The 12447-nt window shown below is 34.1% G+C and overlaps 1 protein-coding gene across 6 annotated transcripts in view; it reads left to right on the top strand.

The window, feature by feature from the left end:
• The window catches only part of LOC150109601 (uncharacterized), a 426121-nt gene that overhangs the window by 257193 nt on the left and 156481 nt on the right, over positions 1-12447 (top strand). For all 6 annotated transcript variants that reach the window (XM_090413762.1, XM_090413780.1, XM_090413753.1 and 3 more), the window contains 2 exons: positions 179-268; positions 11776-11955. In XM_090413762.1, coding sequence (XP_090269888.1) covers positions 179-268; positions 11776-11955 — 270 coding nt within the window. The remainder of the gene's footprint in view (positions 1-178; positions 269-11775; positions 11956-12447) is intronic.

Raw genomic sequence — 12447 nt, 5'->3', positions numbered from 1 at the left:
GTCTGGGAACTCACTTTGGAAACCAAACGTGGTAGTATTTTTTCATTAGTTGCAACAACAAAGATTTCATTAGTTTCTTATATTTCTTCAGCTATTAGTTTTTGAATATAAAATAAAAACTTCTTTAAATTTGTTTATACTTGCTGCTATAAACATGAATATATTCTTGTCTATTTAGAGCAAGATTAGAAAATATCAAACTTGTATTGCCTCTCTGGAAAAAGAAAACTTTATGCTATTGAATGAACTGAAAAGTTTGGAAGCATCTGTAAGTTCAAGTAAAGTATAAAAATTTGTTGCATTAGCCATGTTTTCATATATTTAAATTATTTATTTAAATATATGTTTATTTAATAGTTCATATAATATATAATAGTTTATTTAAATTATGTGATTACTTGTATTTTCATTGATTCATGATGCTGTGCAAAATCCCATATGGTATCTAGCTTTTTTTTTTTTTTTTTTGCTGTAATAGGTTCTTTGACTAAAAAAACATAAAAACGGGAAATTTTTTTAATAAATATCAATAAAAAAAACTATCAACAACTATACTCAGTGGCCAAAATATTAAAGACATTCTCATGGAACCTGTGAAACTTGCAAGTATCAGTTGTAAATAGGATGCATATAATAGACTCTATGAGGCTATATTCATTGTGATTGAATACTATACAATCGCTTTAAAATGAGTAACTCTATTTTAACCATTATATTAATCATCATCAGGAACCACACACATTCAAAAAATACAAGTTAGCAGCATTCAACTGTAATAAAACTTACTAATTAATCTTGACTAACCTAATTTCTTGTCTAAAAAAAAGTAATTTTTCATTAAAATAAGATGTCATTTATTTTTGTGACTCCCACCTAAAAAAAAAGGTTGTAAACCTATATATAGCATACATTTTTAAGTTGTATGCATGCAGTTGGAGATTGTGATAATGCCCTGGAGTTCTTCTCATCGTGGTGAAGGGAAAAAAAAATTACGTTGACCTCATTAAAAACAAAGAAAAAAAATTACAGTAGTATTAGCTATAATTATGAACTTCAAAGTACAATGCTGGTCCCCTTCCTTTTCTGATGCATTGCTCTGTCATACACAACTGTCTCATCCCATCTTCTGTAGCTTATACACCAAGCTCTCAATTCCAGCAAATGGATTTTCTTGGACCTTGCAAAACCATTTGCTTTTTGCAAGGTCCAAGAAAATCACTGTATACAAATCTCCCTCATCCAACGCATTTGTCACCTTATCATAAAATGTAAGCAAATTGCTAAAAACAAGACCTGCCCTTCACAGACCCATGCTAACCATCATAGAGAATCTTATGTCCATCAACCCCCCATCCTGTATTCTGTTTCTAACCAGTTTCTTCAACATTTTACCACAACTGCTGATATACAGACCTGTCTATAATTGGAAACTTTTGTCCTAGAATCATGTTTGTGGAGAGGTACTATTTTGCCTCCTTTCCACTCAGAACCTTCTCCACTGTAAGACTTGCATTAAATAACCAGGTCAAGGGCATGGCTAACTCATTTGTACATTATTTAAAATATGTGGTTATTATTATTATTATTATTATTATTCCTGATACCTCCAAGGAGTCCGAAGACTCATCGCAGGAGGACGCCTACAACTGTCTTTACACCTAATCTCTACTACTGAATCATCTCCATCAACGCCATCTACCGCCCACCTCAAACACTACCACAACTAGTATTTTTTTGTCTGTAAATTGTGTGTGTTCTGAAGGGCTGATTTGTTTGTATGCGGGATGAAAAACCCGAGTTTCTGGGAGAAAAAACCCTGCTACCTCCGTATGAGATTGGCTAACTCACCTTTGATTGAAATCGATCAGATAAAGATTCCTCCCGTCGCGACGAGAATTGGACTTAGGCCTATTCCAATCGAAGGGCGCAATGTACCATCATTCTTCAAATTGCGCTACGGAGGTGCTTATTTGCTATCCATTCCCACAGTTTTATTAGTATCTAACCCAAGCTTCTTTCACCTTTAATTTTTCTAATCTTTACCTCTCTTCTACATGTTGCACAGCATCATTCACACCTTGCACCCGTATGATATATGCTGATGAATCATACACACAAATTCTATCATGCCTCTCCTTGAATCCATTCACCATCATGGAACTCACAACCAATTCTGGCAATCCATTTCACTCACCCAGACTCTCCATGCAAAAAATCTGGTCCATACACCTTTACTAACTATACTCTTACACAAATGCCATGGATGGCTTCTAGTTCTCTGACTATTTGTTATATATTGAAAAATTTCGCTTGCATCAATTTTATAAAACCCCTTTAATATCTTAAAAGTTTCTATCATGTCCCCTCTTTTCCACCTATCAATTAAACTTTGTAACCCACAGACCTCAACCTATCATCGTAGGTTGAGGTCTGTAGGTTACAAAGTCTCTGAATCTTTTCGACCACCTTCTGGTCCCCAAGAAACCCAGGCGACCAAATCTGTGTGCAGTAGTTAAAATATGGCCGAATCATAGCCTTATAAAGAGGAATAATAACCTCCTCATCTTTACTTGTTAGCATGTTTTCAACATCCAAGTTGAGTTATTTTACCAACTTTTGCAATATGCCCTCTGAACTTTAACTCTGTCCACCATTATCCCCAAGTCCCTAACCTTATCAGTTTCCTACAAACCAATACCATTAATATGATACACTATGCAACCTTTTGAACCCGAAGCGCATAACCTTACATTTTGAAACATTAAGTTGACAATCATTATCCTTTGCCCACAATGCCAATTTGTTTAAATCATCATGCAGGATATTTACATCACCTTTATCAACTATTGCTCTCCCCAGTTTTGCATCATCAGCAAACAACTGAATATCCCCTCTAGTTATCCCACAGAAACTCGATAAATTTACTCTCCTTGTTATCCATACACTATATCTTCTTTCCAATCCAAATTCCTATAATTATAATTTAAAAAAAATCTCCCATTAGGATCATCTTTCTTTTACTTGTCCAAAATTTGTCTAAATATTTCACAATGAATACTCTCCACATTCCTTGACCTATTATTTGTTACATCACTTAATAATTTTTTCAAAATAACTATTCCAAACATCCAGAAGTTATCAAAATTTAAGAGATATTTCAAATACTTTACTCCATTTCAAAGCTTTTTTAATAATTTTGAACATCCCAAACATTTTTGACCTTAGAATATTTATTTGCCCTATTCTTTCCAAAATCTTCCATGATTTTTTTAAACTAGTTTATGCATAACTTAACTTTCATACATGTTTCTCTATATCCTTAAAGAGTACATGCTCACTTATTAGCAAGAAACATTCATGATTTGTTCTTCTTATGGTCACTTTAACTTGTCATATCCACCATGAGTTCTTATCTTTGCCAAAAACCTCATTACATGTCTGCAGATCTCTTTAGTATTTTGAAACTTACTTTTCTCTGATAATGTTTGTTCATTTGATTTTACAGAACTTTGTTTCAAAATTGGAATACTCATTTTTATGCTACCAAATGGTAGTTGGTCGTCCTTATTTTAGGTATCCTCTTCATTCTAGTATCTGGGACCAGTATGAAGACATCACCATTGGGAAGAATTTTCTTGCTCTCTCTCTCTCTGTTTGTGTATGTGTGTGTGTGTTTCTCTTCCAGACAAATTTGTGCACCTTTATTCCTGTTATTAATAGTGTTAATGACTGTTCCGTTTACTGAATTTCAAGAATCTGGATGGTAGTTGCCATATTATTACCAGAGCTCAAATTAAGCAAAATTCTTCTCACCAAAGAAAAAATGTACTCACCGAAGACTCCCACCATATTTCATTTGTGCCCCAGTACGTAAATAGGAGTTCCATAACATGATTAATCATGCTGTATCGTAGTTTGGAGAACATTTCTTTTTGTGTGAGAACCATTCCAAAAAAGCAGGCGAATAAATAAGAATGAGAAGAACAGTAAAAACAATTTTTTTATTTTATTATTTTTTTTTTTTGAAAAATATAATTTGTTACATTCATTTTTGTCATTAGAATGGCTCTTTATATTATACGTATTCTTCTGATTTGTCTTAAAGTTAAATAAAAATATTCTGTTTTGTCCAGTCTACAGCTACTTTCCCGTTGGCAAAAATATGCTTGCTGTGGGTGAGCATATTTATTGAGCCCTGATTATTAGTTCTCTTTTCTCCAGATTTTCCCAAACATTTCTGTATATATGGGAAAATCTGGAGAAAAGAGAACCAATAATCAGGGCTCAATATTTACGTCTCCAGCAAGATGTAATTTTTCCTATTTCTTTTATATCAGCTATCCTCTCTAATGATTTAAAAATTGTTATGATTTATTTCTCTAATAAAATCTTTTGTTGGCCTATAAGGCACAAAGAAGCCTTACTGGTAATTTTCCATTTTAAAATTTACTCATGTCATCTTTGTTGAAATTGGCTCACATTCAGACATTGATCTTCCTTTTTTTTAATGTTGAATACTACTATAGCTACACACATTTAAGTGGATGAGGAAATATATCATGAGAAGGTGAGGATAGGACAGTGGTTCAGAAGCCTCAGTTTTCATTCTCTGCACTCCTTATCAATTTCTTAGGTCTCTTCCCACTTATCTTGCTTTGACCTTAAGAATCTCTCTCAGTAATGCATATGAATGGAGTCAAACTTCATTGCATCTAAAACACAGTCTTATTTTATTTCTTGTACCTATTTAAAAAAAAAAAAAAACCTTTCTTCACTTGTCCTTGCTCTTGATAACACATTTCCAGATGTGATCAGATTTCTCTTCTTGTGCTGACTTACATCTGTAGCCTTTTCTCATACAGAACACATTCTAGCAGTAGCTTCTGCAGTCTAATAAAAAATAAATAAATACTAAGTATATACTTCTCTGCTCAAGGAACTATACTACAAATCTCAAATTTGCTGTGCCTTTGAATATTGCTCACCCATTTTAGTGATGTACCGAAAATCTCCCTGAAAGTGTTAATGCTATCTCTCTTATAGATTCACTCCAATCAATCTCTCTCTCTCACAGAGACTTTCAATTTTTGCATTATGCCTCTTCTGAACAGTGTTCTGCTGGACTGCCACCATCATTCCTCCACTCTCTTTCAAGGCTGTAAGAACTTAAGAATAGAAGAAGCAGTTACTGGTGAACATCCATTTACTGTCCAGCTTCAAGCCTATCAAACCAAGTTCTCTTCATCTACTTTCATTCTGTCCTCTCCATTCTTTGGAAAAGCAAATCTATCTTCTCCAAAGACTACAACCCTCAAGGGTTCAAAAAACACATCAGCAGATTCCATCTGTCTTTTTATCCTTTTGTCAGGCACAGATATGCTATATTATAGGTTTTGCATTAATTTATGGGTTTGATATTAAAAAAAAGTAAATGTGAAGAGAAATTTATGAGCAATCAAAAGAATGAATGTAATATTATAATTATTATTAATATCCCAAAATCCTATGGAGTCAAAGACTCATCTAGGAGGTCCTTTTGTCAGACACACACAGCTCATCATACTGTGCCTTAAACACACTCAAATTCTCTGTAGACACCACACTGAGCGTGTGGTGTCTACAGAGAATGCTCACAAGAGACACCACACGCTCAGTGTGGTGTCTCTTGTGAGCAGGCAAGGCATTATAATCATTCACAACTCTTCATGCAAAAAAAAAACTTCTCACTCCCCTGCTCACACTCACCTTATACAGCTTCCAGGGATGATCTCTGGTTCTCCCCTGATCTCTCATCATTTGCTGTGAAACCTCTCCATCATTGATCCTATGACAACCCCTTACTAACTTGTAGGTCTCTCTCATATCACACCTCTTCCTTCTATCCACTAGACTCTGTAAATTGCATCTTCTCACCCTTTCCTCATATTCGACATTCCAGAGATCAGAAACTACCTTAGTAAGTCGCCTTTGACCCTTTCCATCATCTCTTCGTCCTTTTGAAAACCTTATCAAAACCTTATACAATGGAACAAGAATCTCCTTACTTCTACAAGTCAGTGTCCTCTGCATCATTCCCAGAATCCTTTGTGTTTTCCTCACAAAAATTGGCAATGTGTTCTCTAAATTTCAGATCCTTATCCACTATCACCCCAAGATCCCTTATCTCCTCCAACTCTAACAATATATCCCACCAAGCATAAATTCTACAACCGAAATTTTAAAACCTTATATTTTGCAACATTGAACTCACATCCCCATTTCTGTGCCCATTCACTCAATTTATTCAAGTCTTCTTGTAATGCTACAACATTTTCTCTACTCTTCATAGTTCATCCCAACTTTGCATCATCTGCAAACAACTGAATATCCCCATTCAAATCTTTGCCAATATCATTAACATACAAGTTAAATGGCAATGGCCCTAAAACAGATCCTTGAGGCACATCACTAGTGACTTTCCTCTTCCTGGATATTGCTCCCCCATATACTTGCTGATACCTATCAGATAGCCAGTCTCCGATCCAATACATTAATCTAATATCCAACTCCATCTGCTCTAGTAGTTTGATTATCAATATATCATGTGGTAATATCTATCAAAAGCCTTTGTGAAATCTAAGTATACTACTGTATATCTCTCTCCTCTGTTCAAAGAAACCATCACCTTATTGTAATAAGTAAGTAGATTACTAAAACATGACCTCCCTTTATCAAATCTATGCTGTCCATCAAAGATAATACCATTGTTGTCAACCCAATTCTGGATCCTAGTTCTCACCAGCTTCTCCAACAACTTAACCACAACACCTAACACACAAATTCGCTTATAATTTGATGCCTGAGTTCTATCACCTTCCTTATGATATGGCATAATCTTGCCTTCCTTCCACTCCTTTGGAACTGGACCCAGTGCAAGACTCATATTAAAAGAATATGTTAAGGCAGATGTCAACTTCCTGGCACATTTCTTCAGAATACGTGGTGATATATTATCAAGTCCGACAGCCTTGTTAACATCAAGTTTGCTCAATTCCCCATACATCCCTTGCCCACTTACAGTCAGTCCATCAACTGCTCTCAGTCTTTCCATGATGTCACATTCACAAGAATGAAAGACTTTTATGAACTGTTCATTAAGTATCACCACTATATATCTTCCACAATAGTTGTCCTTATACTGTTTATAGGGCCGCCATAGCGGAATTGCACCCTTTGATTGGAAAAGACCTGGGTTTGATTTTCATCATGATGAGGGGAATCCTTATATGAGCTTTTTCAGTTGAAGTTGAGTTAGCCGATCTCATACGGTGGTGGCAGGGTTTTTTCTCCCAGAAACTTGAGTTTTTTATCCCGCATACAGACAAATCAGCCTTCAGGACACATGAAGTTTACAGACAAAAAATACTGTCGTTAGTGATGATGGGTAGTAGTAGTGGAAAGGAAGAGATGTATCTTGCGAAGTAGAGTAGTGTGCCCTCACACGATGAGTCCTCTGACTCCCTGGATGTGTCACGTAATAATAATAATATTTTCTCCAATCAGTGTCGTCTTTCCATAATCATTCTTTTTTTTTTGCTGGCTACATATCGAAAGAACTCCATAGGATTCTTTTTGGCTTCGTTAGCTAACTACTACCCTTATTTCACTTTCTACCCTTACCAACCCAGTCACCCTCCTTGCATGGTCTTTGTAATCCTCATGGAAATGGTTATTACCACTTCTCTTATGCTGCCTCCATAATGCCATTTTTGAATGCTTAATCTTTTCATTCATCCATTTCACACCTACCTTATTTAACCTTCTGACCCTTGAAATACATTTAGACATTGCTTCTCCTACATAGTCGAATATCCCCCCAAGCTGCATTGATCTCTTTTCCAGCTAACTCCTCATTCCATGCTACACCTGCAAGCTGTCTCCTGAGCTCTTCATAATCACCAGCCTTGTAGTTTCACATATACACATATATATGATGAAATTGTTATTTTTTATGTGTATTTTTATATATACTTCCCTCTTTAGTATATTAACTTTTTAGTCTACTGGCTGTGCCTTTGTTAATAATTATACTATATACTTATGAGATGAAATATTATATAAATTTCTTTTACTAACAATTATTTTTATTTTTGACTCCGAGTGTCCCTATATGTTATTATATTTGCACAAAGAGTTCACTCCAATTGGTGCAATGACTTTAACTCACTCTTTGAGAATCCAACTAATCATTGACTCAATACCAAGTACAAAATAAACACATTTAATAAAACTAAAACAATATATATACACTTCTAGTAATAATACATAACTATAACTACAGATTATATGGATCCAAGGCCTTATTTAAAAATATAAACTTACTCTTAAGACTAAACACCTTTTCTTTCACAATCACAAAAAAATGTTCATAGTCTTTTTCTCTTTCTGTTAAGGCTCTTTTCCAGAAGTTATACAGCTCTGTACTTCATTTTCAGGATCCTTTTCATCAATCAATATAACATACATAAAGTCTTCTTGACTATATCCTGTTTTCCTTTTAGTAGTAATACTCATCAGATCAGGCACCCTTAATACCTAAAAATCTTCTTAATCAATATATTTTCTAAACTTTCACTTTCAGGCATCCTTAATACCTATAGAATTTCCTTATCAATATTTTCTCTAAGAAAAACATTCACTTTAGAATGTAAGCAACAAGTTCTCCTTTCATTCACAATACTAAATTGACAGTCTTAACTTATTCCACCTTAAAAACTTACAGTTTCAAGATTTCCTTTTATTCATTACTTATTTCTCCTTGAAACCTAATATTTTCACTATTCCCTTTTCGGAATACATTATGAAATTTCTTTTGACTGCCGCACACAAAAAAATCATCAAGTTCCTTCTAACTTGAATGTTTACCGGCCAATTTATAAAAACTTATAGTTTCAAGATTTCCTTTTTATTCTTTACTTATTCCTACTTGAAACCTATTTATTTTCACTATTCCCTTTTCGGAATACATTATAAAACTTCCTTTGACTGCCGCACACAAAAAAATCAAGTTCCTCCCAACTTGAATATATCTCGGCCAGTGTTCTAAAAAACTTTCCGAACGCTCTCTTGTTTACAACTGTAACTTGGATACGCAACGCTTTCCTTGTCAGCTGTCAATCACACATCAAGTTCTCTCCGGGAGCATGCGCACTTCACAAAAGTCAGAAACTACGCACTGAAATAAAATGGCTGACTCGCTGTATCCATCAGCGCTAAAGAAAGTCTTTCACAAACACAAAATTCAACATTTTAAAATACAACAAACTTTCTTATAAGTAACACAAATAATCAGTTTAGTAAGTACTTCAATATTTTTACTTCTTTATATGTTACTTCTAATATAACATTTTCATAACGAGCACATCACAAGTGCAGACACTGCGTGTATGAAAACAAAAACTAACAAGCATAATTGATACGTAAAAATATTCAGAATTTTTAATATGATTATTTTTACAAAATGATCAAATCCAAGACCCTCAATCCTTATGTGCCCTCTGTTACATACTGTCTGAGGTAGTTGTCCCTCAAAAACTCACTCATTTTCTTTACTTCCATTTACTATCTCATCATCCCAGTCTATATTATATCTTATCCAGTGGCTTTAACAAGCCTTTAAGTACCCACAACCTTCCAAGCATGCTTGGGTTTCATAACTGAAAAATAAGTTAAGATGGTCAGCCCTAAGTATTCATTACTGTAATCCATGTGCGTTCACAGGTCCTGTTTGCCTGCTTGTGGGATCAAAAACCCCAGATAAACTGGCAGAAAAAACTCTGCTGTCCATGCCCAAGACTGGCTAACTTGGCTATGGCTAAGGAAGATCCTTAAGCTCATCACATTGTTGATGGGAATCAAACCTAGGACACTCCTTCCCCAGGCATATGGTTGCGAAGCGCAAAGCCACTAGGCTAACTGCACATACTCCCAGTCTGTATTGCCATAGTTAAAATCCCCCATAATAATCAACCTTTTCTTATTTGCTTGTTTTTTGTTCTTATTTTATTATTTTTCTTTCCTCATCCAACCATGTCTCAGTGGCCTGTTAAAGCCACTGAGACATGGTTGAATGAGGACGATCCTGTTAACTCTTTCTCTATCATCAATAGCACTCTCCCTCCCTTTTACCTTTTCTATCCTCACGAAACACATCATACCCTTCCATCTCTATTCTTGTCAGCAGGACGTCGTCCTCATCCAACCATGTCTCACTTATTCCAACAATTTTTGGGTGAACAGACTCAATTAATGCAACCATTTCCTTAATATCGACCATATATTATTATAATATATGGTTATTTTATTTTTACAATAATATTATTATAATCAATTATATGTTGTTATATAATATACAGTCATACCCCGACGTATGCGAATCTGGAGTTATGTGGTTTCTTATATGTACGTATTCCCGAATTGCTTTACGCCTCACCACTAGTCGTATCTTTCCGGCGCCGGCCGCATTCGCCTGTGTTGCACATGCTGTGAACAAGTACTGACGTGTTTTGAGTGGTCTCCATTCATAGACGATTTTTATAGTCTACAAACCTTGCGATTGTTTAATGTTATGTTCTTGATAAAAATTTTATCACATAAAAAATAATAATGTCGTCCAAAAGAAGCAAGTCCGATTCTTCTACAGCCAGCAAGAAAAGAAAAACATTGACTTTGGAAACAAAACTAAACAGGATTTTGAAGGTGGAATGAAAATTTGTTAGCTAGCAAAGAAGTTCGATCTGCAGGAATCCACAGTAAGGGATCCACAATCATAAAAGAAAGGTTTACAGATTTTGGAGGACATAGATTCTAACGAGAAACGAATTGTAGCCACAAGGCAAGGAATAAAAAAAATCATTGGTTTGCTATGAAGAAATTTTGCATGACAAGAAAAAGACATTATGCCGTCAGATGAATCTATTAGATTTTATGAAACCATCAAAATAACTTTCTTTTTTTATGTACGAAAAACTACAATTATGATTATATTTCTTACAAAATATATGTTTTTGTAAACCTTTGGTCCCAATTAACTAATATTTTGTATGTTTGTATATATAAATTACATGCAAAATTATACCCCGAGTTACGTGAATTCGACTTACTCGCTTTTTGTTGGTCCCACCTACCGCTTAACTTTGGGGTATGACTGTATTATATATTATTATAATATATGGTTATTATATTATGTTGAATTAATGCATCCGAGTTATTGTTTTGTCTGTTTCTCTGTTTCTGTGCCACTTGATGACTTCATGTTTTATTATTATTAAGACTGCCATAAATATGCTATGTATATAAATACGCTAATATGGATGTGCCATAAATAAAATTAAACAAAAGTTTTTATTGTTATGCATACGTCTACTCTTAATATAAATTAAGAATATAAATTCTGAATATTTCATCATAAGTAATTTAGCTTTCATAAGCCTAATTTTGTTAGGATATGGTGTCTCCCTATGCTGCCTTCTTGCTGTTTGGTTTGTCACTAGAGAAGAAAATCACCTATCTGTCTAAATCCAGTAATCTCACCTGAAAAAAAAAACAAATAGTAAAGAATTTGAACTCAGACAAGTGTTGTATGGCAAAACCACTTATCTGTAATAATAAACATCTTTCTATTACAGTTTCATAAAGTAGTGCAGTGACATTCATTACATTATCCAGATATTCAAGAAAAGATAATTAGAAATTGTGATAATAATGATTATTCTCCTTAATCTGTTTACTTATTAGAATAAAAATTTTCAAGAAGAAAGAGAACGTTCCTTTAGTAGAGTTTTGCTTGAAAGATTACAGCTTGTAGAACAGGAAAATTCATCTCTTGTATTGGAGAATGAACAGCAGAGATTGCAGTATGAACATTGCCTTGATGATGTTGCCAATCAGGTTGTTCATGCCTTGTTAGCTCAAAAGGTAAGTATATTCTAATTTCGTATTATAAAGTTTTTGGCATATTCAGATGTTTTATTGTATATCTTAGTACTGTTTATTACAATCATGAATTTTATTATAATCATTAAATCAGATCAATAAACTACTGAAGAATGGTGAAATAATGAAATGTGTAATTGCTTACATTTTCATATTACTGCTAATTCAGAATTAATGTTGATTTTTATCAATCCCAGTTTTCCTATTAGATCTTCCCAAATCATGTTTAGTCAACATGATGTTGACATCTTCAGTGAATAGCAAAATTCACAAAGAATGAGCAGTATCAATGCAAAGCACATACAAAAAGCTAGATCTGATTGTATAATTATGGGTTGTGTATAATTTTATACGAATGGGTCATAAGTTCTGTACAAAGCTGTTTCTCAGAATTTTGGTAGGTTTTTTTTTTTTTTTTTTCAGATTGGACTTTCTTTTTGTAATGTTGCTTCTGAATCTCCTTAAAAATTCTCC

Source organism: Typopeltis vanoorti, chromosome 2 (assembly GCF_054136105.1).
Source record: "Typopeltis vanoorti isolate ZY-2024b chromosome 2, IOZ_Tvanoo_1.0, whole genome shotgun sequence".
In the NCBI taxonomy this organism is placed as follows: domain Eukaryota; kingdom Metazoa; phylum Arthropoda; class Arachnida; order Uropygi; family Thelyphonidae; genus Typopeltis; species Typopeltis vanoorti.
This window is presented reverse-complemented; position numbering and strand designations above follow the sequence as displayed.